We start from the raw sequence: 27,973 nt of genomic DNA on the forward strand, positions 1-27,973 counted from the left end.
GTTCGGATCCCACATACAGACCAGTTCCCGCTCACTGGCTGAGCGAGGCGCGGGAGCAACACCGAGGGTTGCGATCCCGTTGCCGGTCCCCAGTCCGGTGCGGGGGCAACACTGAGGGTTGCGATCCGTTGCCGGACACAGAAAAAGACAAAAAGACAAAAAAAAAAAAAAATAGCCCTGTGTGGTAAATACATAAGGTTATTTACCCCCATTTTATAGATGAAGAAATGAGATATAAGAAGTTAATTTTCCTCTAATCCCTCAGAGGTAGTAAAAATCATAAAACTAGCTTCTAAACCAGTTCTGTTTAACTCCAGTGTCTGTCCACTCAATCACAAGAGGTCTGCATCCCTCCCCATGAGAATCAAGCCTTTAATGAACTGTTTGCCTTTTCATATATTCTAAATAGGAATGTTTTCTCAGCCGTTTGCATTGCAAACCTCTCCTCCCAGTGAGCTTGTGTTTTCACTCTTCTAATGGTGTCTTTGATAAAAGAAGTCCTTCCTTAATGCTAATAAGGCCCAATTTATCAATCTTTTTTTAATAGTACTTTTTGTGCTCTATCAATAGATGTGCCTACCTCTACAACATGAAAATATTCATGACATTTTCTTCTACATGCTCTATTGTTTTAATAAACTTCTAAATTTAAGTCTAAGATACACCTCAATTATTTTTTGTGTAGAGTATGAGGTCACAGTCAAGGTTAATTTATTTCCATTTGGATATCCAATTGATCCAGCTCCACAGACTGAAAAGACCACCCTTTCTCCACTGAGTTCCAGCGGCACCTCTGCCATAATTAGAAGGCCACACATATATGCACTTGTTTCTGGGCTCTCCATTATATCCACTGATCTTTTTCGTCTATCCTTGTGCCAATACCACACTGTCTTTTTTAAAGGTATAATTTACTTAGCATAAGATGCACGAATCTTAACAGTATCAATCTATGGATCTTTATATATGTTGTACTAGTTTGTTATTGCTAATATAACAAATTACTACAAACTTAGTAGCTCAAAGACCACAAAGGACTGTACTACCTTACAGTCCTGTAGGTCAGAAGTGTGACATGAGTTTTCCCAGGCTAAAATCAAGGTGTCGGCAGGGCTGTGTTCCTTTCTGGAGGCTTTAGGGAAGAATCGGTTTCCTCACCTTTTCCAACATCTAAAGACCACCTGCATTCCTAGGTTCGTGGCCCTATTCCCCCACCTTCAAAGTTAGCAATGCTTTGGCAAAACCCATAGAACTGCACAATACAAAGAGGGAACCCTAATGTAAAATTAATGATAAATCAACATTGGTTCATAATTGTAACAAATGTACCACACAAATGTAATATGTCAGTAATAGGCGAAACTCTGTGTGTGGTTGGGTTGAGGGTATGGGACCTATCTGCACTTTCTGCTCAATTTCTCTGTAAAACTAAAACTGCTATAAAAATTTTTTAAAAGTTAGAAATGCTGAATCTCTCTTCAGTTGTCACATCTCTCTAACCCAGCGAGAGAAGGTCCTCTGCTTTTAATAACTGATGAGATTAGACTGGGCCCATTCGATGATCCTGGATCTCCCCATCTCAAGGTCCATTACTTTCATCACATCTATAAAGTCACTTTTGTCAGGTAAAGTAACATATTCACAGGTTCCAGGGATTATGCCAAGGACATCTTTGAGGGCCATTATTCTGCCTACAACATATGTCTAAGAGTGTATTTCAAAAAGTTTGTGGAAAAATAAAATGAAAAATAATAACCTTTCCCTGACTTTTTTTTTTTTTTTTTCTTTTTTTGGCAGCTGGGCCTGTATGGGACCTGAACCCCTGACCTTGGTGTTGTAACACAGTGCTCTATTCAGCTGAGCTACCCATCCAGCCCTCCATGAACTTTTTGACATACCCTCATACCCTATGCAACTAACACCCAGATCAATACATAGAATGTTTTCATCACTCCAGAAAGTCACACTATTATGATGACAAGAAATGCATTTAGAAATGCCTAAAATTTAACAAAGGACTCTCATTATTCTGAAATCCACAGCTGCGGAAGATAGAAGACTAGCATTAACCTGTATTGACAACAGCCCATGACATCAAAGTTTATCTTCTAAATAAATACCACATATTGGAGTGCTTTGCTCATTTTTTGAAAAGTGCTAAAACTATTTACAGTCATTCTAAGAGTCCAGTTGACTGACACTTTCAGACCTTCAGTAAAACCTCTCCAGTACTCTGGCCTTACAGACCTCCACTCTCTTGATGCAGAGACATCTCCTCACCCCAGGCACAGGTTTTCTCATTGTTCCAAGTGACACCGTCCACCCTTCGGATCTCAAACTCACAGAATAGTCTGTGGCCATGACCTTTTAACATCTGGGGCCATGACCTCTTAACATTCACCTCCCCTACCCATCAACCCTTCTGCACCTGTCAGACTCCTCCCTATTTTCCCAGTCCTTCACTATTTTCTGAATTCACCTGCCTTTCAATCCAAAAATCATAGTCAACAATACCAATAATATTCATTCTACTACAGAGTATTCCATACCGCCTTACTGACCTACAATTTATACATAGCTATTCTTCAACACTGAGGTATGACCCAACTAAATTCTGGGCTTCTGAAGATTGCTAAATAAAGTAAAAACAAATCAGCAAAAACCCAAACAAACCAACAGTACTGAGTCATTTACCAATCTATGCTAATACTGAAAGCGAACATGTAAATTGACTCAGCTTTCTGGGAGTCTATTTGATAATATTATCAAAATCAGTACCCCGAACTGCTTGGCACTTTGTAAAAGCTCAACAAATATTTGCTGATGGAATGAAATAAAAAAGCTTATACCCCGTGACCCAACAATTATGATTTTAGATATTTATCTTAGGGAAATAGTTATGTGCACAAAGATTTAGCCTCAAAGATGTCCATCAATGTCATTTACAATCACACCCACACAAACTAGATGGGAACTGTCCAACAGGAAACTGATTGAGTAAGTTATGGTACATCTACACAATAGAATGCTATGCAGCCACTGAAAAAAAAGAGATTACAAAACTATGTACAAAACAAACCTATGACTTTCAAAATATAACGTCTATGCTTTGGAAAAGACCAGAAGACCATACATGAAAATCAGAAGCAGACCACATGGATTTGGGGGCAAGAACATTCCAGACAAAGGGGACATTGAGTACATGATCCTGAAATGACAGCAAGCCTGAGCTGAAGACTGCAAGGAGTCAGGAAGGTAACAGGTGAAGGAGGGGCTTCTAGACAACCACAAGGACTTTCAACACACAATAAGAGGGTGTTGGAGCAGAGTAACAGGAGTACTCTGAACACTGGGTAGGGAACAGACGGAGGTGAAAGGCAGGAAGCGTGGAGACCAGTTTGACGCTCTTCCAGGATCAGAAGAGAGATGAGTGGCTTGGACCAGGGTGCTGGGAGCCCAACCTAACCTTCCATTACGCATTCCCTAAATTCCATCCAAGCCAGATTGCTCCCAAAGCATAGCAGTGGCCTCCCGCCTCAGGCCTTTGCTCGTCTCCTCTGTCCAGTGTGCAGTCCTGCCCATTTCTGCCTGCTGAGATCATATCCATTCTGAAACCCTATCCAAGCCCAGCTCCAATGCCCCCTCTCCATCAAGTCTCTGGGGAGCCCCACCACCAGAGGATGGACTTTCTCCTTAAATTCTGAATCCCAAGCACGCTTCATCTACACCTTCCTTGTCACATTTATTCTAATCTGCCTTGAATGATGGCTCCCTGTGACCTGCTTCCCTATGAGTGTGAACCACATATGCGCAGGTGCTAAACTGCCTCAGAGCACTTCAGGTCACCCAGACCAGTACCTGGAAGCCAGCAGGCCCTCAGCACATGCTGGGATGAGGGATCGGTGCCCCTGAAGTGACATTACCCATTCACAAGGGTGGGAGGAACACGCTGTACATGACGGGTGACTTTTCCTCACACTACATCATACTTGTATATCCATTCATCTGTTCATTCAAAAAAATACCTACTGTGCAAATCAGTGAACAAACGCAGAGTTGCTCTCCAGATAAATAGCAGGTCTAAATGTATTTTAGTTGTCAAATAAGCTGAGTGAAAGTTGTCAAATAAGCTGCCTATCTGCTTTCAGAACATTCCCCTCCTTCCCCCTGCTCCACTATGACAGGGGCTGACCCTGCAAACCACTCTTCCCAGGCTTCCTTGCCAACGAGTCTCTGACTAAATTGGCCCATGAGGTAACAGGCAAATCCAAGGTGTTTCCCCATCTATCTACTGGGATCCCAGCTCCTGCCCATGGCCTCTCCCTTCATGGTTCCAGTAGTCCCAGTTCCCACCAAGTGACCTCAGTCCCTGGGCCATAGCAACTGCCCTTGACCCTCAGACCCTCCAGCCCTGGAGGAGGTAGCTTTCTGCTGGTGTTTAATCCCTGGGGTTTCCCCCAATGCCTGTTTGGTTTTTCAATTCACACCGCTGTAATCAGTTCCCTGTATTAAAGCCCTCCACTGAGCTACCTGTGACTCTGCTTGTCACAGCCCATTACTTTCTCTCTCACTTCCCTCACAAATACCTACTATGTGCTGGCTGCTAGTAAGGTCAAGGAGAAACAAGTCACACTGATTTGAAGACTGTCCACAAGGAGCTCCTAATCAATCAAGAAAGACCAGTCAAATACGAATAATATCATTTTAGCATTTAAGTAGTTATAAAAAATAGTCACCAGCACCTAATGGTTTATACTAAAGTTGCCAGGTAGAATATAGGATGTCCAGTTAAATTTGAATTTCAGATAAACAACAAATAAACTTTTGTTAGAAGTATGTCCCAAATATTACATGGGATATACTTATACTTTAAAAAAAATTCATTGTTTACTTGAAATTCAAATTTAACTGGGTGTCCTATATTTTTATCTGCTAAATCTGATACTCTAAGTACCTCTCAGGCTAAATATAATTCTCATAATCCTGCCCAATAAAAATCACTTCTTTTCTTTCTAGGTTTACGCAGTCAAATTCAATTACTATATAATATGTAGTTCAATGCTAATTTCTTTTTACTGCCAATAATCTGTACTGTTGAAAGACTTTAAACCTCACATAAATACAGCAGGTGGTAACCTTATACTATATTTTTTACCTTTTGAGTACAGGATTTACTGTTCTGTGTTTTCCTTATTGATTTTGTTTTGGAAAAACTCCTTCCTGATACTTGGTACAAAAGACAAAGTACAGAATGTGGTCTAGCCACTCTACATGACTTACCCACTCCCTTCAATGGTGTGGGCGCTGTGTGTACAGAGGGGAGGCCGGAAAGTATCACAATAGAGTGAACTTTTCCAAGACACAAAGTTTATCTCAGTGGCCATAGGAAACGGGATGTGGGGAACCAAAGGCCAGCCAGCCCAGTGTGCTGCCAGCGGTCTCTGCTAAGGCCTCCAGCTACAGCCAAAAGACTGAGGAAGCACAGCCACGCCCCAGTCTAGTCTACAGACTTGCATGCGCCTACAGGGCCTGCATCTGGCATCTAAACACTTAAGAGATTACCACCCAACCACCCCCAACCTGTCTTATTGCCCTCTCCATCCCTCTCCAGCCTGAGCTGCTGGTGGTCTCCACCCCTTCAGCATGGTGCAGACCGGGCTCCACCCACCTTCCCAGGGGCTCAAAACAGCTGCTGAGGCCTCCAATGGCCTCCCCGTGGCTAGCCCTGATAGACACTGTTCTGACTGCTGCCTCTGTGGCCCTTGCATTATTTCCAGCACACCACCCTCTTCTTGCTTCACCTGTCTGGGACATTCTCCTTCCCTGTGCAACCCTTCGCCCATTTCTTTCCCATCTCACACTCACTCTCCCTGGGTTTCTGTCATCTCCCAAGGCTCCCAGACTCTCCTTGAAGGTCAAGACCCATCTATCCCACAACACCATGGCTAGGGGCTCATCCTGGGCTCTGCCTTTCCTCCCCATCACACACACTACCTTAATCTGACCCCATGTTTGGTGGAGCTGGCCTCCTGAAAGTGGTTCAAATCCACATCATTTCTAAGCAGCCTCTTTCGTGGTCTTGCTGCCTCCATCTGCACCATACCCTGGCACCAGACCGGCCTTCTGTAACAGAATCGGATCTTGTGCTTCCTCCACCTGAAATCCACTGGTGGCTCCCCTCACCTTTACAATAAAGTCCAGTCCCTCAGCTTCACATGCAAGGCCCATGTGTTGTGCCCCCTCCCCCATCTCTCACACCAGGCTCACTCCTGCTCACCCTTGGAGTCTTTCCTAAGCCCAGAGTCGGGCTCAGGCACCCCTTACGTGGGCTCAAGCAGGTTTCACTCCTTTTCTGTCTCCCCCAGCTACAACATCAGTTCTCAGGAGAAACAAGTCTTACTCATGTAGTAGGCCCACAGCTAGCACAGGCCCTGACTCATGGCAGAAATGCAAGAAAGGGTTAAAGTGATGCTGCATTTGCAGGGCTCTCATGTAAGAGAAATGAAACAAAACAAAGAGGAGGGAGCGGGGTGGCTGCCACTACGGAAATTGTCTGGTGATGTGACATCAAGGCATGTGGGCTCCTTGCTCTGTGAAGACAGTCATACTCACCCCATCACCCCAGCCCTCTTCTCTCATAGCCATCAAAGGAAATCACTGCTAAAATCACCGTTAAATCTTTTCCTTAATTCCCACTTTTTGGTGGGGGGGTGGGGGGTGGGGTGGCTGGCTGAACCATTGACCTTGGTGTTATAACACTGTGCTCTAACCAACTCAGCTAACCGGCCAGCCCTTAATTTCCACTTTTAACAGAATGGTCTTTAGTGCTCAGACTAAGCTTCTGTGGTTTTTATTATTGTTTTGTTTAGCAGAGAAATCTTCAGAGAGAGCGATAATGTTTCCTTTTCTCTAACCAACTCAGCTAACCGGCCAGCCCTTAATTTCCACTTTTAACAGAATGGTCTTTAGGTGCTCAGACTAAGCTTCTGTGGTTTTTATTATTGTTTTGTTTAGCAGAGAAATCTTCAGAGAGAGCGATAATGTTTCCTTTCGTAAGACAAGGGCCTGATATTCTTTCTCAGAACACAGAATCAGAATTCTTTCCAGAAAAGAAGCCCCAATCCAAGTTAGCATTCAAGTCCCAGCTACATGACAAGCAAAATCTAAACATCTGGAATTTCTATTTCCTCTATCCTGACAAATTTAACACATGAAGAAAGTTTGCAGAATTTTGTAAAACTGTAAACGTTCAAGGCAGTGAGCAGGGCTCACCTATCCAACCACTCATGTACTATGTCATAAGACACGAAGAGAAAAAGAGAAGACCTCAGGACATGCTTCAAACATATACCAACTACATACCAGGAATGACCGAAGCCTCAAATCCCATGTCTTCCACAGCAGCTCTGAGTTCTTCTGGGCTAATTACAGAGGGATCATAAAGAACTGTTCCAGTCCCTTCAGCCAAAGAGACTGATACTCGCTGCACCCCTTCTCGTTTGGAGATCACGCCTTCAATGGACTGGACACAGGATGCACACGTCATGCCAGCGATGGTGAGCACCACAGTACTGCACGTGCCCTGCACCTGGTTGCTCTGCGGGGAGCCAGGAGAATGACTAGTGGAAGATCCATTATCTGTCCCACTCCTTTCTGCTCCATCAGGAAAAGAAACTTTGAAATTCCCGGGTGGTAGCGCCTCAATGGCCCTCTGCAGAGCCACTGGGGTGATACAAGAAGGATCATACTGCACTTGGGCAGTTCTGTTCTCCAAGGACACTTGAATATCTTGAACCCCTGAGAGTTGGCCTATATTTTCCTCAATATTCAAGACGCAAGACTTACAATGCATTCCATCTACTCTCAGTTGCAGGGTGACCATATGGCTTCCTTGGTGCTCCAAGGTCTCAGAATTATTGAAATTCTGGTTGGCAGAAGCTGAAGGTCTCTTTGGGTTAATGCTTTGTAACCGCCCAATATCAATTGGTCCCAGGCTTAAGGGAGCCATTTTGTTCTTGATGGCAGCTTCAAACCCCATGTCATTTACATAGTCCCTGAGGTCTTCTGGTTGAATAAGATACGGCTGATAAGTGATGGTTGCCTCTTGGTTGCCAAGTGAGACTTTGACTCTCATGACTCCTTGCAGTTTCCCGATCTTGCCTTCGATGGAGCTGACACAGGATTGGCAGGTCATGCCCTCCACCCGGAGCTTGACCACAGCCTCCTGGGTGTGTGAGGACCTTGAGGGCCAGGAGGCAGCCTTTCCTTTGGCAATGCTAGCCTCAAAGCCCATGTCCCCAATTTGATGGCAAACCTGTTGCAGGCTCATGACTGATGGCACATATTTCACAGTTGCACTACCTTGTTCCAGAGAAACCTTAATGCTCACAATACCATTCAAACTGGAAATCCTGTCCTCAATGGACTTTACACATGACTGGCAAGTCATGCCCAAAATGCTGATGGTGCTGGTGGCTGTCTGAGAGGAAGAGAACACACCGTCCAGACCACCATCGTAGCCAACATTGTCAAAGGCGAAACTCTGCTTCATTGCTGGTTCCCAGGCATGAGCAGGCAGAGAAAGTTTAGATAAGATCTAAAAAGAAAAGACACAACATTTTTTTATCCTTAAAATTAAATATTTTCTATAATATCCCAGCTTGCCTGGCACTGAGAAAATGGAAAATGATGCCACTGGTTTCAAAACATCCCAACAACACAAGAACATAAAATGCAGAGAAAGAAAGCTAAAAACATCATTTACAAAATGAACAGGCTCACAGCTCTGACATTCTGTGATTCGGAACCTAGAAGTCAACTGTCTGCCCACCTTAGTGAAATGTCTTTCTCACCCTGGAGATGCGAGGTTTCTGAGGAAAGCACGGTGCGCTTTATGCACAGACACAGCATGGCTGGCCCACAACGGAAACAGAGAGCACAGCGGCCCACTTTTGGAAGGCACAGGTGTCTCAAAAGCAGCTCCCCATCTCTGGCTGAGGCCTGAAACCTCCCTGAAGAATTTGGTCCTTTCAGCTCAAACTTTGGGAGTCCTGCTGAAATGCAAATCCCAGTATAGGCAACACCTTAATTCTATCTCTTCCTAAGGGAAGTCTGTCTGATACTCTTACTTGATAGGGGTTAAATGTGCTTAACAACCTTTGTGTGCAAGCTCCGAATGAGGAGAAATGAGCACAAGTGGCTGGGCAGAGAGGGGCAAGTGGAAAAAGCTGGAAGAAGAGCAAGTTGAGTTCAACAAGGAACTTCACAGTTCTGCCTCCGGCTGAAGGTCACTGCCCTCCTGGGTGTTCAGGAGTTGTGATCATTACCTAAAATTATAGGTTCATCATCAAATTAAATGGATCTATTTTCTTAATGCACCACAGTACAAGCATTATTTCCTGATTTCTACACATGATGATATGGCGACAAAATCACATTCACTGGATCCCAGCCTTTCATTCTCTTAATTAGATACAGTTTTTATACCAGCACTATCATGTGCTTCAGAAATTTTGGACTAGGCCTTTATATATAATACATGATTGAAAAAAAGAAAAAGGCGTGTTTTTCTTTACTTGTACACAATACTACATATCCTCAGATGAATTTCAGTTACATGGGCTGATCTTTTCCAAATCCCTGAACATAAAATACTGATTTTTCCAACTTTGGCTTTTGAACAGCTTAACAAAGGTTCAAATAACTTTTAAAATGGAGATTACAAATGTTCATTCATATATCCACAAAGGAAATTTTAACTAGCTTGATATTAATAATTGTAAAGAATTGTTTTTTAAAATATTCTCTGTAGCATTTCCTAAAATAGTAGAATGTAATTACTTTTAGTTTGGTTTTTATAATTATAAACCAGCTATTACAAATTTCCCTACTTGAGGATAATTAATTTCAATTCTTTCTAAAAATAATCCTAGGGCTGGCCCGTGGCTCACGTGGGAGAGTGTGGTGCTGATAACACCAAGGCCACGGGTTCAGATCCCTTTATAGGGATGGCTGGTTAGTTCACTTTGGAGAGCGTGGTGCTGACAACACCAAGTAAGGGTTAAGATCCCCTTATCAGTCATCTTTTAAAAAAATATAAAAATAAAAATAAAAATAATCCTGAACTTAAAAGCCAGACTGCAATTAAAAATGATGGTACAGACACGTACGTATACGAGGGGTCTTCTAAAAGTTCATGAAAAGATTCATATCAATCTTTTAATTCCACTTCTCCACAAAATTTTTGAAGTACCCTTGATATACACATAAAAATGTCCACGAAATACCAAGTTAAGAAATGCAAGGTACATAATAGTATGTATAATCTGATACCATAGTTGTAAAAAAAAAAAAACACACACACACACATATGTACACATAAACATACTTGCATACGCATACACGTATTCATGTGTGTAGGGGGAAAATGATTGCTTTCATTTTTTTTTCTTTATACTTTTATATATTCCCCTTGCCCCATTGTTATTTTTTTTTAATAATAAGTGTTTCTTACTGCTATCAACAGAGTTTTAGAAAAATAAGAGTTGCAACTGTGCTCACACAGGTTACTGGGCTAACACAGTCCTATCCACACATTCAGACAGCACCAAATACATCTCAGAGTTAGGAACTCTATTGAAAAGCATAATTTGGCAGAAGTAATACCATTTTGCATTCATATAGTACTCTACAAAGTGCTACTGATTTAATGTAGTTTAAGGAGATATAAAATGAAAACCACACAACTACTTTGGAAAGCAAAGTAATTCAAATTCACTGAACATGGAGTTTGCAGGATTGTACCTAACACCCCACCCCCAACCAGCCAATCCCCACTCTGTAAAAGCTACCCAAACTGGCAGCCACTGAAAAATGATTCTACACTCCTGTTATTAAATTTGCTTGGGAAGAAACTTTGAAGGAGTCTCTTGAAATTTTCCAAACATTCAGAACACCAAAAAAGATTTTTAATATTTTAAAATAAGTATGTTAGGGCATAATTATATCCTGGTTAAAAACCTGACCAGGTTTTTAACAAAATGCAGAACCTTTAAATACTCAAAAAGAGGCTCTGTTTTCAACATCCAAGTACCATGTGACTTCAACATATGTAAATCTCTTGCACAGTTCATCTCAGAAAGCTCCTTTCACAAATGTCCTTTGGTTTGGGAGACTTTTTAAACAATGAACACCAGAAAAATAAGTCTTGAAGGAAGCAAACTACTTATGAAAACTTTCCTTTGTATCTAACTAGTAAAATGCCTTTAAAAGTACTTTTATTTCACCTATGTCAGATGAAAAACAATCCCACACAGACCTTCACTTTTATAAAACGTTATTACTGTCTTACTTTTGAACATGAACTAACTTTTGGGCTAACAAAACTTACATTTACTTAAACATTTTCAAAATGTTTACTTAGTTGAAATGTGGAGATTAACTAAATAAGGTACACACTTTAAAAAATAAAAAGGGGGGAAAGACCCATTTTTGTCTGACTTGCATTTTGGAAAACTCTTGCTCTATAGAGTCTTACAAAATATCCTCAACATCTGAAGCAACAAAACCAAACTTCACCCACAGTGAAATTAATCACCTTGACTCCCTCTTGGTGGTACATTCATTCTCTCCCCCTACCCTGACCGTTTCCCGACACTCATACATGAGACGTGGAAAGAAACCTCTACCTGTAAACTGGGTCCAAGCCCCTTCTGGCTTTTTAGGCCCTTCTGCAATTGCACTGACCTGATTGGAACTCATTTCCCGGGTTTCATTCAAAACCCTCTGTGGAAATTCTCCCTCCTCTGATGGAGGCGAGCCTTCTTCCCCCAGAGACACTGGTCTGGCAGAGTCCCTGGCCCCAGGGCTCTTCTTGAAGGACCACTGCTTGTGGACAGACAGGAGGATCACGTGTGGGTCACTCAGAGTCGCCAGGAAGGACTGCTCAGGGTTCCGGGCCACCTCACTCCCAGCTTTCTCCATCGCTGAGTCCAGGGTCACGTTTACTCCCTGTTAAAGCAGTGCACTTTCACCAGACTGTTTCGTTGTGTTAGAAGGAAAATGCTTGAACATTAGCATTTTAAAGTATCCTAATCAGCAGTGGGGAAGGCACCCTTCTGCTCATGAGCTCCCGGGAGAAGAGGCTGCCACTGAGTCTTCAGTCTGGCAGCCAGCTTTGGGAACCTGGGCAGGCTGCACACTGCTCAGTACCTATTTGCTTTTGTTTATCTATACCCGTCCCACCAGCTGGCAACCTCTCGCTCACCACAATGCATGCGGCACTGTGAATCTTTGCACACGGCCCGCGCCCGCCCTCACCTGCACTGCCAGATACCCAGCCAGTGTGCCCAGGAGCCCAGCACAGAATCATCTCCCCAAGCTAAGCTCAGTTTCCTTTTGGCCGTGTGCACACCTAGAAACCCAGCCTAGAGGCAGGGGAGATATGCTACTTCCTTTTATTACCAAACTGCGAGTGTTTTCTTGGAATAACTTCAGCTCTCTTTCACAGCTCCAACGCTGGCAGGGTGCAGAATACTCAGTGAGAAGAATTTCCTAGGCAACATAACTTGCAGTTTCAAGAAGATGTAAGAAAGTTCCATGTTTCCTGCAGCTTTGTTTTCCCCTGGACCAAAGGCTTGACATCAGTAAGAAATGACTGCCCAAAATCACTGGCTAACAAGGGCCAGTTATATGTTTTATATGTGGCACAATAGCCACAGGAACTAATGCACAGTCCAGGCTTTTCAGGATACCTGCTGTTCCACAGGAGGATTAATAGAAGGTGACACATGACAGTGTGATAATCCAGGCAGCCGCCTGTTCTGTCAGGCAGCACTGCCTCCTTCCCACACCCCACCCTACCAGCTCAGAGACTTGGAAGGAGGCGACCTCATCTCTCATGGGAGGAACAGCTCTGCCAGCCACTAAATCTGGCAACACCTCCTGCTACATGTGTAACAGCCTGCACAGAAGTGACTCAATTTCGTTAAACTTCTAAATTAAAAGTTATTTTTTTTCCTTATTCTTGTAACCTGAACTGCATAGCTTGCAGCTGGACATTAGAATACAATGATTCTTGTTCACATGATTGCTAGAACATAATGACTTTTCTTCATATTGTACACAGAATAATTATAGAAGAAATTATTAACCCAGATGGCCATTCTTTACTAGATTACTAACTAGATCTTTTTGAGGTTAACAGGAATTGAATCCATGACTTGACTTCATAGAGGATAGTCACCATGAATCAGCTCCCATCTGAGAAATTCTTTGATGTTTAGTGATGTTTACGATTATGCCTGTATGTCCCTGCTTAGATCACCATGAATCAGCTGCCCCTACCACCTGTCTCTATAAAACTCTTTGGCAAGTCTGGAAAAAGTGGAGATGGTCTTTGAGACATAAGTCTGCCATTTCCCCAGGCTGCTGGCTTCCTGATTAAAGGCCACCTTTCCTTACACCAACACTTGTCTCTCAATTATTGGCTACAGAGCAGTGAGCAAATGGACCTTTGGGGTTTCAATAACATAAGTGCCTGTAGAATGCCCACACTGTGTACTGAATCAAGTCAGTTGGTAAAAGAGTCACTCTGTGTCCCTCTGTATTACTCTCCACAGCTGAATGGACCACCATGGGGTCACTGGAGCGTGTGCTCAGTGAGGGTATTTAGAACACATGCCCAAAGTCACTGGGGATTCTGCCTCCATATGGGCTGCCCACAATGACCTTCCTCCCTCATTAAAACTGCCATCACAATCCCCAAGAACTCCTGACCAAGACATCTGACCACTTTGAGGGAAGGCGGCCTCACTACCAGTCCATTTGCCAAAAGCCTTTCTGGACTTCATTACTCTGCTGCTTCTTGTTTTACTCTGTGAGGATTTGACAACATGTTTGCTACCACTTCTAAAGCATGCTCAGGGCAGCCAACTCCTCTAAATGTGTCTGGTTTGCTTCTTATCTTCCAAGCGCTCAGCCAAAAAAAGAACCTGCCTCAATTTCCAAGAAATGCCATTCATACCAGCGCCCAATAGAAGAAAGGCATATTTGATGCTAAGAGCCTTGGGCCCAACCCCAGCCTCCCCACCAGGCACTGCCATGGCTAGGCAGCACCTCTACAGCCAGTGTAGGTGAGTCTGGTACATCTACGATTGCTTTCTTGTGAGCTTGCTCTCTATGGCTCTTCTTTCCTGACAGGATCTATCAGGATCACTATATGCCTGCTGACCATTTCCCATTTCATTTATTAGGCATAAGTGGGTTTTCCAGATAACTGAAGTTTCTCTTAAAGCACTAAATTTTTAAAAAATTTTAGCCATCAGTATCATCTATCTCCTGCCTTTTACAACATGAGTTATTAAACATGTTTGAATTTTTCCTTGGTGATATCGGATCATTACAAATACAAATGTAGCTATGAATAGCTAATATGGCAAGTATGTTGGGATCATATGTCCCAAACAATATTTTTTTTGGCAGCTGGCCAGTGAGGGGATCCCAATCCTTTACTTTGGTGTTAGCACCATGCTGTACTGAGCAAACCAACAAGCCAGCCCTGTCCCAAATGCTTTTGAATAGTCTATCCTGTTAGTTCCATGAACTATGGAAAATTTAAATACTTTACTGTGCAAACCACTTCCCTCGACAGTTGCTCAGACCCAGAATGCAGCCAGAAAAAGAGGGCTAGGGCCAGGTTAGAAAGGGCAGGAAGTCCAAGCTTTGTCCTGTGGGTGGTGGAGAATCGCCAGGAGATTTCAGGCAGAGGACTTACAGGATTATACGTATGGTTTGGACAGGAACAGGAATGAAGAGTGGGTTTAAACAAAGGAGGCAGCCCTCTAGGCTTGGTGATCAATGGATCCCAGCAGGCAACACAAAAAGAGGGCCCAAGGACGATAATGCCATTTCTAGTTTGGCAGACCGGGCACATGGTAATGTATAAATCAAGGTGAGAATTGATGGGAAGAAAGCAAGTCTTGGGGTGAAAACAGTGGATATTCCTTTGTTCCCACAGACTCTAAGGAGACTGCAAAATAGTCAAGGCATGAGCCCCTTTCCCAAGCTAGGGAAACTCCTCTTTCTGGCATCTTCCCTTTTCCACATGCCGGATCCCTAGATCAGAGGAGGGATCCCCCCCTCCCCATCTAATCCTCCTTATCCTTTAAGTCCTGCCCCTGTGGAGTCGCCTCCAGCCATCCTAGCAGGCAGGGAGCTCTCTCTTATCTGAATTCCAACAGCACTAATGTCAACACCACCAATGCTGGCAAGTACTTAGTCTTTATCATTATTGGATGACAAGTCTTCTCTGTGCACTGAGGCTGCGATCAGTCCTTATTGGTTGTTGATGCCAAGCATGTGCTCAGCTTCAGGAAACACAGTAAGTTCCTGGAACACAAAGATCTTACATCTTAGCTGCCCACAGACCTAACACGGTGATGAATATCAAATGTTAAATAAGTATATTTAAATAAGTATTCAAATGTTTATATATTTAAATTTAAATGCATATATTTAACTATATTTAAATAAATGAGTTGAACTATATAGAGATCAGAATGTGCTTTCTACCTAGAATCTCAAGGTGCTTTTTTGTCCGCCTTACCACAATGCAAAGGTAAACTGCATTAGTCTCTCACACATTCCTTCTAGAACAACACATTTTCAAGTGTCTCACTGCACTAAATTATTTTGCCTTCCATATGTGCGAATTTCACTAGCCATTTTCCAGAATAAAATTCATCTTGTTTACCTCCTACCTTCCCAGTCTTTGTGGGTCTTCTCTGTATAGAAATAAAAATCCTTTTGGTACCCTAAACAATCCTACTGCAACCTGAGAAGTCTTGGCCCAAAGGCAGATGGGCAGCTCAGGTTTCCATGAACTTCCAGGACAAAGGACTCTACTAGAAGGAGGACACCTGGTTAAAATTTTTCAGCACCCACAAGGATTATCTGCTCAACCCAGCTAGAGGCTCATACTAGGCGGGGCTTCCCAGAAAAAACCCTGGGCCAGCCCTCCTGAGATGACAGAGGAGTTTTGGATTCTGTGACAGGACAAGATGGCAGAACCTGACACTAAGCTGCATGCTGGGAAGCAAGCCCAGAAGGTTTCCACACACAAAGAACGAGAGCAGGACAAATAGCACTCTGCTAACAGTTAGGGTTCTACCAGCGCACCCTTCCCTACAGAGGCGAATGTTAATAAATGAGCATCATGTAAGTGTATGCACAGCAGAAGATACGAGAGGAATACAAGACACGTTCTGCCTAGGAGATGCCTAGCAAGGTAAGAGAGAAGAGCAGCAAGGGTACATTAAAGTATGAAAACATCATTCAAACAGGCGCCAGTGTGGGAAAGGGGCTGGTACAGGCCAAAGTCCCCCTGGAAGACTTGCCAGGGAAGTATTGGGGGGCTTCAAGAGCTGCTCAGCTTCTCCTCATGCCCATGGTGGCTGGTCATTTTCAAGATCAGCAGGACCTTCACACCGGCTCAGCAGGACCTTCACACCGGCTTATTAACAGTAGACAAAAACAACAACGAAAAACACCTATGCAAGTTCTCCTAAAATTACACTTGGCTAAACAGTCTTGAGCAAAAAAAAAAAAAAAAGTTACAATAGTTTTAAATTATAGAGACTACAAAGGGCCAAAAAGAGAAACACTGAGATTATCCAAAAGTAAAAGCCAACATTGGATTTCAGTTCATTATTCGCATATTCAACTTCTTTGGCTGCCCTCACTTCTGGCACCTGCCTGCAACACTCCAACGCTGGCTTAGTCTAAGTTCCCATCAGCTCCATGCCTGTCTCCTCGCAGCTGAGCAGGGATGAGAGAAAAGGCACCTCCAGGCTGGCTGGCTCACTCTGTTCAGCACTGCTAACTGGAGAGGCACCTTGGCGCCACCAGCCAGTCCACCCAAATCCCCCCCGTCCTCACTCTGTTACTGGCAACCCACGCTTGGCCTGCCCCTCTCGCACTAAGCAAATGACTCAAAAATCCAAAAGTTGGTGCAAGGATTGGAAGTTTATTCAGATAACCAGTACTCAACTAAATGTCTAACCAAGCAAACAAAGAAAAAAAAGGAACAGTGGGGTCCACTTTATCCTAGTCCCAATCGGCAGGGCCAACCTTTCACTGACACAGTCATTGACAAAAGCGGTTCTCCCCACTGTTGTCAGTACAAAGAAGAAAAGTACTGACTAGATTTAAATCAGAGAAACAAAGCACAGCCAGGAGCCCTCCACGGTGCACTTATACAGAACAGCAGGAAAGAGCTGACGAAAGGTAAAGAAGAAAAGGGGAGGAAAAAGAGAGAGTAAAAGAGAATAAAGCTTCGTCTTGTCAGAATTTAGGCCAGCGGCTCCAGGAGACTTACCGGTAGCAGAGACATGGGAGCAAAATAGTCCCAGTGACCACTTGCCTCTTGCAGCTAGTGTCTCCTCTAGTGCCCGAGGCCTTCCAATTTTCGCTGGTGCAGGTAATAGAGCAGCATATGTGCTGCATGGGGAAAATCCCAGGGCCATTCCCAGCATCCAGAGTCCTCTTACCTCCTGAATTGTACCAAGTCAGGCTCTTGGGTCATAGATGCACCAGCAGTAAAGCAAGCAACACTTTACTAAAAGAGGGGATATAGATTTATGCATAAGGGGGGTAGCTACAGTAAAGCTAGCCCCCGAGTGGAGCTGCTCAGGTCTTTTATAGGGAGAGGATTTATGGGTTACAGGCCAGCATCAGTGGAGGTGGCCCATTCTGTGCTTCCTGGTTGCATCATGGGCGCATGCTCAGTAGGTCCAAGATGGTGGTGTAGTTCATCACTGTCACCTCAGGTGGGTCACTGTAGCAGTCACCTTGAAGCTTTGTGCAGCAGGTGGGAATTCCTAAAGGGGTCCTAAGGTTAATCTGTAACTTAATTTTTACAATTACAGTAAACAAGCCTTGGGGAAGGTTTTGCAACTCAGTGAATATCTGTTTCTCTTATCTCAGTTTACATATCAGGGAGGGCCAGGGGATAATCATGTGCCCTGGGGGGTCTGACTGAAGAGTGGAAAAGTAACAAAGTATCCTCTGCAGGGAAAATGGAGTCAGTTTGGTTCACAGGCCTAGCCTTACTGTTTCAACTCTTCACTCCCCCAGATGACCATCCTCTATTAAAACCCTGGTCTACTGACTCACCTGCATTATTTTTAAAAATCTCCTTAGCGACCTCCTGGCTTCTGCTCTTACCTCTGTAAAGTCTATTCTCAACAGAAAAGCCTGAAGAATCCCTTGAAGGGGAAGTCAGATGATGTCATTCCTCTAAAAAGCCTCCAGGGGGTTCCCATGTACTTAGAATAAACGCTAAAATCCTTAACAATGACTTGTAAGACTTTATTCAGTCTGCTCCACTCTGATTACGTCTTTTTTTTTTTCTTTTCTGCTTCCTCTTCTTTCTAGAAGCCAAACTCTATTATCTTCTGACTGATTCTCACACTCCCAGACCCTCATTGCTACAACCGTTCTGATCCTGCTGCTCCTTAAATAAAGCAGGCCCGCTCCCACCTCTGGGCCTCTGTACTAGCTGTTCCCTCAGCTTAGAAATACCTATCCCCCAAGGTTGGGGGGAGGAGAAGGGGTGGACTAACAGGTACAAAACTATGCTATCTTCTCTAAGTGAGTCATTGTGCAGTATACACCCGTATTGAACAATACACTGTACCCCATAAAATATAAAGAAAATTGAAAAAAAAATGAGGAAAAAAATTTTAAGGAGAAATACCTCCCCCTAACCCTCCATATCCAGATGGCTCACTTCCTCACCTCCTTGAGGTCTCTGCTCAAATGTCACCCTCTCAGTGACTTCCCCCAAATTACCCTATTTAAATTTCAAACACTCTCAACTCCCTATCATCCTGCCCTGACTTATTTTTCTCCAGAATACTCAACCACCACATGACATAATAATATAAGAGGGGTCTTCAAAAAGTTCATGGAAAGATTAGTATTATCTTTTAATTCTATTTTTCCATGAACTTTCTTAAGTACCCTCATATATTTTACTTATTTGTTCACTGACTTGTCTCCCCAGTTAGGAGATAAGTTTCACAACTGCGGGAATCTTTCATCTACTTTGTTCAGTTACTGCCATGTTCCTAGCACTAAAACAGTGCTTGATACTTAAAAGAGTTTTTCCATAAATATTTGTTGAATGAATAAATGGCAGAGAATGCCAAACAAAAACAACTTACATATTTGTTTGCTGTAAAACATACTGCTAAACTTTCAGATAAATATTCGACATTCAGAAGGGGTCCCATGCAAAGCTGGCCCCTCCTCCTTTACTTACTTATCCCTTTATCCCTCCTCCAAGCTAGAGGTCTAAACTCAAATACTTTCAAGAGCAGGCAGTGACTTAAATGAGTAGAACAGGCTGGGTGGGGCTTGTGGCCACATGAAGAGCTCACATCCCCCCTAATGAGGCAGATATTCCTCTACTCCAGCCAACTGTTCTCAACTGGCCTGGTGATGCCAGAGCTTCCAAGAGAAGACAGATAGTTGGGGTTTTATAAAATAAAATCTTCCAACTTAAAAATGTTGAAAACTGCATCAAAGTTCTGGCCAATGAAATACAGATGGTCCCCAACTTCGATGGTTCCACTTATGATTTTTCAACTTTATGAGGGTGTGCATTCAGTAGAAACTGTACTTCAAATTTTGAATTTCGGTTTTTTCCCAGGCTAGCGATATGTGATGTGATACTCTCTCAATGCTAGGCAGTGACCACAGCTCCCAGTCAGGCACATGATCACGAGAGTGAACAACCAGTGTACTGTGTTGGCAGGGTTTTTTAGGTATTCTGTTTTGTGTTTCTGCATTCCCTCATTTCTACAAATGCCCATCTGTGTCTCCTGGATCTGGTGAGAAGAAGAGGAAGGCTTCTTGAGACAAAACTCAAAACTCTTGAGATGAAACTCAAGATAATTGCCCACATGAAGATGGCAAGCCAGTTCTGGCCATCACATATGTAAGTTAGGACTTTTGCAATCCTTGATCTCAACAATCCTAAAGGACAAGAAGCAAATCAGTGATGCAGTGAAATCATCAGCATTGGTTAAATCAACTGCCATCATGAAGAAAACAGCTGAGTCAACTTATGATACGGAAAAATTACTTGTCATGGATGGAAGACCAGATACAGAAACGTATACCACATAGCCTACTTAGATCTATCCATACTCATCAAGTGTCCAAGACAATGCCAGGGTTCAAGGCATTCAAAACTGTGTAACACTGCTTTTGAGTGGAAATACTGCACAGTTCAAATTAAAGCCTTTCCTAATCTACCACTTGGAGAACCCCAGAGCATTCAAGAACATGTGCAAGCATACCCTTTCCTTGCCTGGATGATATCTTCATTGTTAGAAGGCTGGTTTTTGACTGTTTTATTATGTAGGCAAGAGACTATTGTAGGTAAAACAACATCCCATTCAAGAGTCTTCTGATCTTAGACAGTTTCAAGGTATCCACAGCATACAAGGGTACTTTAAAAAGTTCACGGAAAGACTCATATTATCTTTTAATTGTGTTTCCACAAACTCCCCCCACCATTCCTCAGTAGAACAAATACCCTCGTATTGTGAAATGCATCCTGACATAAAGGTTGTGCATTTGCCCTGAACACAGCCACACTGGTTCAAGCAACGGACCAAGGCACAATAGCTGCATTCAAATCACACCATTCACATCAAACGTTTGCATGGGCTACTGAAGCAACTAAATATGGCTGAACACACCAAGAATTTTGGAAAGGTTTGACAATTCTCAACGCTATCAGGAACACTGCAGCATGGGAATAAGTCACACAGCAATGCATGAACAGCATTTGGAAGAAAGTTTGAAAGACGTGAACACATTCAAAGAATTTAACAAAGATTCTGCTGTTGGTGAAATAGTAAGCAACAAGAAATTAGTACTTGGGAAACAGCTAGAATTAGACGCTGATGAAGAAGATATGAAGAAGATATTCGTGAGCTTGTTGGCATTAAGGCTGAAAAGCTTTCCAATGAGGAGTTCATCTGTTGGGAAAACAGAATAGTTTGGTCAGGGCCCTCGCCTCAGGTCCAGTTGGGTGTGGTTCAGCATTCTTTGTAAGCAAATTGTGTGTGTGTGTGTGTGTGTGTGTGTGTGTGTGTGTGTGTGTGTGTGTATGTGGAGTTAGTGCACATGTGCGCCAGTGTATCTTTTTAGTTTTGTTGCTATTCTTGTGTTCTTCTTGAGAAAGAGAAAGAAGAAGAAGAGAGGAGAGGGAGAGGAGAGAGAGAGGAGAGGAGAGGGAGAGGAGAGGGGAAGGGAGGGGAGAGGAGAGGAGCGGAGAGGAGAGTTGAGTTTGAGTGAAACAGGCGGGCGCCTGCCTTAAGCGTCTGCCCAGCGCAGCCATGCTTTCCAACCTACAGCTTCCAAGGACCTTTTGGCTGGTTACCTCGATCATAGACCTGCATGAAGGGGTTTGGTGACCAGCCTGGAGTATGAAGGGTCTGTGACCCAGTCTGTGAATGGGCTTGAGGGGTCTGTGGGCTCCAGACCCAGCCCTAGCTCAACAATTGGCCCAGTTGGTGCAGGATTACCAGCAGGTAAAAGAGCCCAACAACTGGCGTGATCGCCTAGCTTTACAATTGGCATCACGAACAGGATTAAGAGTGTTACATGATCGAACTGGAGGCAGAAAGGAGTAAAGAAGCTGAGTCAGAGGAAGAATTTATATCTGACATACCAAGGAAGTTCACAGCAAATAAATTGGTGGAGGTGTTTGCTACTATCATCAGCAGTGGCGTACAAATGTTAGAAAAACTGGGTGTCAATTATGAGGGATTTGTAAGAGCTGACAAGCAGCTACAGGATGCTCTGGCTTGCTATACAGAAATATATAATGAACAGAAGAAACAAACTGTACAGTCAAAATATGGTACCTTCCCAAAGAACACTATGCGTACTAAACCACCACCAAGTGCTGATGCCCAGCTATTCTTGAGCCTCATCAGAAGACAGAGAAACTGATGACCCTGCTGCTGTAGCATCCCCATCATCCGGCAATTAATTTTAGTTCAATGCTTCAAACATTCTTCAGTGTTTGAAGGTCCAGTGTGCTTTCAGCTGTGTACATTTATGGTGAGTACCCACACAACCACCCTGCTTTTCACTTTTACTACAATATTCAATAAATTACATGAGATATTCAATATTCAATACTTTATTATTATAAAATAGGCTTTGTATTAGATCATTTTTCCCAACTGTAGGCTAACGTAAGTGTTCTGGACACATTTAAGGTAGACCGTGCTAAGCTATGATGTTCAGTAAGTTAGGTGTATTAAATGCATTTTTGACATAATGATATTTTCAACTTAAGATGCATTTATTGGTATGTAACCCCATCGTAACTCAAGGAACATCTGCATAAGGAAAAGTTGTTTGTCAGGGTTCTTGGGCAGGTTCCTTAAAAGAGAACAGGTTTGTCCTTGCCCCTTCCTTGTTTTGGCTGTGTGTAACATTCAATAGATTGCTGGAGCCCTAACAGCCATCTTAGGTCATGAGGTAGCAGAAGGATGACGTTTCATCCTAGCTTGTGTTAAAAATAATAACAATCATAATTATGAGCTCATTTGGCTGTGATGGCTCCAGAACCTTGAGTCTCTACCTTAAGCAAACCGAAACCCAACTCTGTGTTGATAACAAAAAAATCTGCTCTGACCATGTCAGCTAAATTGTAGTGCCTTGGGAGATCTGGGATAAGTCAGTATTTATATCCCGCATGTCCTGGAAAATGTTATCATAAGATCATTTTTACTTGAAAGCAGACTTGATGGCACCAGAAAGTCGTAAAGTAACCTAGAATAAACCCTCATCCTAGATCCCTGCATGTAGGATGTAACCTAGTAACAATCCTGAGTCCATATGTCATGCACAACCAGTAGAAGAACTGAGGAAGTGATTAGAGAGGGGCTGCATTCCCTCTCTCTCGTTTGGTTCTCCCACTTCTTGTGATTATAAACGCTAAGCTCTGCTGGCCCTCTTAAGAGCACACTTCTCCAGGTGACCTGACCTTACACATTTCCCCAGTGGCAATCTTCACATTGGCTCAATAAATCCTATGCTTTTTATGTTTGGCCTCAGTTTCTTTTAGGTCAACATTCCAAACAATAAAACAAAACTTAAGCTTACCCAATCAGAAACCACCATTAACTTCTAACTGCAGACTTTACCAATCAGAAGCTGCCAACTAACTAGGAAATTTCCTTTTTTTTTCTGACCGGTAAGGGGATCGCAACCCTCTGCAAGGTGTGGTCTGCACCACGCTCAGCCAGTGAGCGCACCAGCCATCCCTATATGGGATCCGAACCCGCGGCCTCAGCGCTACCAGCATCGCACTCTCCCAAATGAGCCACGGGTCGGCCTAGAAATTTCCATTTTAACCAATCAAATGTCTTTGTTTTCCTTTTGTGAATACCTTATAAAAGTTTTCCCCTCATGCTGCCCCCTCGATGGAGCCCTAAACTGCTTGTGGTCTGGTGCTGTCTGATTCATGAACTACTGTCTGTTCAAATAAACTCTTTAAAATTTTAATATGCCTATGTTTATCTTTTAACTCTTGCTAGAGCAGAGAGAAGTCTGGGTCCCTGATGACCAATGACCATGGAGATGCCACACCAACTTGGGACACACACCTCCAGATTTCACTAACAGCCACTATTATTTGAGGTTTTCTTATACACACAGACAAATACAAGTGTAATATAATTCTAACTGATGCAAGTGTCAAATTCAGTGGAGAAATAGGGCCTTATGGCATGACAGCATGCTCTCTGGCCCGGTGAAAAAAAATTTTTTTATAAAGTAAAGTCTCTAGAAATGGTGCTAAAGACATACAATGAATGAAGAAACATTTATTCAAGAAAATCCAGTAAAATTTGGTCAGAACAGTCAAAGTCTGGTATCTGAACCGAGACCATGCTCCCTTCCCACTCCCAACTCAGCGAGATGGAAACTCTTCTCCAGAATGGTGCAGCCAAGAGCACAGGGTGTACAACTGGTTAGCCACGTGCAAAAGAATGAAGTTGGGCCTTTATTTCACACCACATACACAAATTATTCCAAAATGTATTAAAAACCTAAATTTAAGAGCTAAACCTATAGAACTCTTAGAAGAAAACATAGGAGTAAATTTTCATGACTTGGAACTTGGCAATGGATTCATATACGTAAAGAACTTTTACATCATAGCAATAAAAAACAAATAACCCAATTTGGAAACAGGCAAAGGATCTGAATAGACATTTCTCAAAGGAAGATATAAAAAAAGGCCAACAAGCACATGAAGTCATTAGTCATTAGTGAAATGCAAATCAAAACCAACAATGATACCTATTCGCATCCACTAAGATGGCTAGAATAAAAAAAGTCAGATAATAACAAGTGCTGGAGAGGATTAGAGAAATTAGAACTCTCAAACACTGCTAGACAGAACATAAAATGGTGCAGCCACTTGGAAAACAGTCTGGTAGGTCCTCAAACAGTTAAACATAAAGGTGTCACATGACCCTGCAATTCCAATCCCAGGGATATACCCAAGAGAAATAAAAACATACATCCACAAGAAAAACTGTACACAAATGATTATAACAGCACTAATAGCCAAAAGGTGGAAACAAGCAAAATGTCCATTAGTTGATGAATGCATAAACAAAACATGGCATATCCATACAATGGAACATTATTCAGCAATAAAAAGGAATGAAGTACTAATACAGGGATGAACCATAAAAACATTATGCTAAGTGAAAGAAACCAGTCACAAAAGATCACATATTATACAATTCCACTTATATGAAATATCTACAATAGGCAAATCTATACAGACAGAAGGTAAATTAGTGGTTGCTTAGACATAGCGGTCACAGAGTGATAGCTAAAGGCTAAGGGTTACTTTTTGAGATAATGAAAATATTCTAAAATTGACTGTGGTGATGGTTGCACATATATGTGAACTGTAGGTTATACGAATTATACCTCATAAAGCTGTTTTTAAAAAATGCAGTAGTGAGGTGGTCTTTGATTTGTGCTGCTATGACAGAATACCTGAGACTTGGTAGTTTATAAATAGAAATTCACTAAAATTTACAAAATTTCACAGTTTTGGAGGCAAGAAAGTCCAAGATCAAGGTACTGGCAGGTTCAATGTCTGGTGAGGGTCCGTTGCCCACAGATGGCACTGTCTAGATGGCACATAGAGGAAAGGATGGAAGGAGCAAAAAAGGGCAAAACCCAGCAAACTCTCTTAGTCAAGTCCTTTTATAAAGGTACCTAATCCTATTCACAAGGGGCAGAACCCTCATGACTCAATCACCTCCTAAAGGCCACACCACTTAATACTGTTGCACTGGAGATTAAGTTTCAAAATGAATTTTGGAGAGGACAAAACATTCAAACCATAGCAGACAGAGACCATTAAAATAAGAACTGGGAAGGACATGCCTTTGGCATTCCTGGAAACCTAAACAAGAAAGGTTTCAAGAGAGTGGTGAAGGCAATGGGAAAAGCAGCAGGTAGACTATCCACAAACATAAAGAGACACAAACAAGAAAGTTCACAGCAGAGTCGCTCACAAGTGTAAAAACTCACAAACTACCCAATATTCTCCAAAGAGACTGGATAAACTGTGCCATCTCCCCACAATGGCATATTACACAGCAATGAATCCTAGAAATATAATGTCTAGTGAGAAAAGCTAGTCCCTTAAGTCTTAACACACTGATAACATTTTTACAAAGCTCAGGAACAAGAAAACTAAATAATTTATCGTTTAAGTATTCATATTGAGGGAGGTCAGAGTAGAAACATGCTCCAGTGAAGCTGCTCATAAATATTCAGACTGGATTGGCCAGAGCCTGCGCAATAGGCAGGACAGGAGAGGCAGAGGGGACCATTAGGAGTTTGCATGTGGGATGGAGAGGAAGGAGGTCAGGGGTGCGTGTGTCTCTCTCTGGCGGAGATGCCTGCGCACTTCCTCAGTATGTACCCTCACTTGGTAATAAAGCCGTATCATGTTTCTCTGTCCCTCTCTTCCTTACCTTTTGCCGGTGCCATGAAAAATTCTTTTTTCATGGACCAAGAATCTGGATACATCGCCTGGTAACAGTATATGTGTGATGAAGCTTCTTTAAAACGCTGGGTTACAACAAAGTTGAGGATGGTGGTTGCCTCAATAGTGGGTAATTCTACGGATGATGCAAGAAGCTAAGGAAGGAGCAGTAGCTGGGAAGCCACAGTGTTGATAATCATCTTGCTGTTGGGTCAGTTGGGATTCACAGGTGTTCTCTATGTTGTTATGCTTTATAACTATATATGTTTATATGTATTTCCTCTATTTTTTATTTTTATTTTTTTTAAGATGACCAGTAAGGGGATCTTAACCCTTGACTTGGTGTTGTCAGCACCACGCTCTCCCAAGGGAGTAACCAGCCATCCCTATATAGGGATCTGAACCCATGGCCTTGGTGTTATCAGTACCACATTCTCCCAAGTGAGCCATGGGGCCAGCCCTGTATTTCCTTTATATCCAATAAACTGATAAGATAATGAAGGAAAAACCTTGAAGTGATTGACAGAATGGAAACAAGTACTAACTATTCTTTCTAGAAGACTGAGGAAGAAGGGGAGGGGAGAAATAGTACAACAGCTAGTGGGAGACACAGGATAGGAGAGAGATTTTAGAACAAAGGCAAACTGGATGGCTTCACAGGTAAAGGGGAAAAGTCTGCAGAGAAAGGGAAAGACTGGAGGTGAAGAGAAAAGATGACCAATAAAGACTCGAGAGAGGAAGGGACACTGGTAGAGATGACGACCTTGAAAACAAGGCAGGAATGTCCTCTGATATTACAGATCAGAAGATAAAAAAAGGTTGTAGGTCAAAACAAAATAGATTGAAGGTGGATAGAACCACCAATGGTGCCAATTTCCTTGCGATAAGTGAGATCACATGTTGAGAATCAGGTGAAGAATGAGCAGAAGGCTCTCTGCAAGTGGTAAAGGCTTGTAAGAGTCGCAAGAAGTTGACAAAGGACAAGTAAAAGGCATTAGAAGACACAATCGAGACTAGAAATGAGAAATTGTTAGCAGCACCACCACATGGTTGTCTGAATTTCTGGTTCTAACACAACTGCTATGTTCTGAAACAACAGATTTCACAATTCCTGGTGTCTTAAAAGTCGTATTTGCTGTGAATTGCACTACCATGAAAAGTCATTCTGCTTTGCCCTCTATTGCACTGACCTTTGATCCACTCAGATTTTCTCCTTTAACTTATCCTAGGAAAAAGTGACAGACGCTTCAGAATTTTACTTGGCAATGATTGCAATTTTCTCCTACAGATAAAAATGATAATGAAGTCACCTGAACATGGATACTTCCTTGATAACTACACTATGGTATCAGTAAGCAGTGGCCATGTCACTGGGCCATCTCCACCCTTCTCATTCAGAGGAAAATGTGTGAGGTAAAGAAGTGTTTAAAATCCAGCTTATTACCCAGCTACACAGGTACCAACTACACTCTGTGTTGCTGCTGTTAGTACTACCATTGGCCTCTGACACTCCGAACAGTGCAGTCTAGACAGCCTAGTTTCTCTACTAAGAAGACAATTCCACAGCCAATCAGGGTAGAAGAGTCAATTTTGCAGTTCTTTTTTAGTTTTTTCAGCCACCTTTGCTCTGGAAGGGGATGATCATTTTCAATAGCCTCCAGCTGGTCTCCCAGCAGCTACCTTCCCACTTAACCCTCCTCCTTGGAGCAGTGCCCCAGACTGTTTTCCCATGCTCAAGCTCTCCAGTCTGTGGGGTGAAGTCCAAACTCCCAGCCTGATAAATGGGACCTTCCACAACCAGTCTTCCAGCCTTGCCAAGCCCCCCATACCACCCCCCACCCCATGCATCATTCCATTTCCAAT

The 27,973-nt window shown here is 42.8% G+C and overlaps 1 protein-coding gene across 6 annotated transcripts in view; it reads right to left on the bottom strand.

Moving 5' to 3' along the window:
- ATP7B (ATPase, Cu++ transporting, beta polypeptide) overlaps positions 1 to 27,973 on the bottom strand; it is a 65,669-nt gene that overhangs the window by 32,830 nt on the left and 4,866 nt on the right. For 5 of the 6 annotated variants that reach the window (XM_008565838.1, XM_008565836.1, XM_008565834.1 and 2 more), the window contains exon 2: positions 7,363 to 8,596. In XM_008565838.1, the coding sequence (XP_008564060.1) occupies positions 7,363 to 8,596 (1,234 nt within the window). The remainder of the gene's footprint in view (positions 1 to 7,362; positions 8,597 to 27,973) is intronic. The other variant, XM_008565837.1, reaches the window with a different exon arrangement.

Source organism: Galeopterus variegatus, unplaced genomic scaffold (assembly GCF_000696425.1).
Source record: "Galeopterus variegatus unplaced genomic scaffold, G_variegatus-3.0.2 Scaffold208, whole genome shotgun sequence".
NCBI lineage: Eukaryota > Metazoa > Chordata > Mammalia > Dermoptera > Cynocephalidae > Galeopterus > Galeopterus variegatus.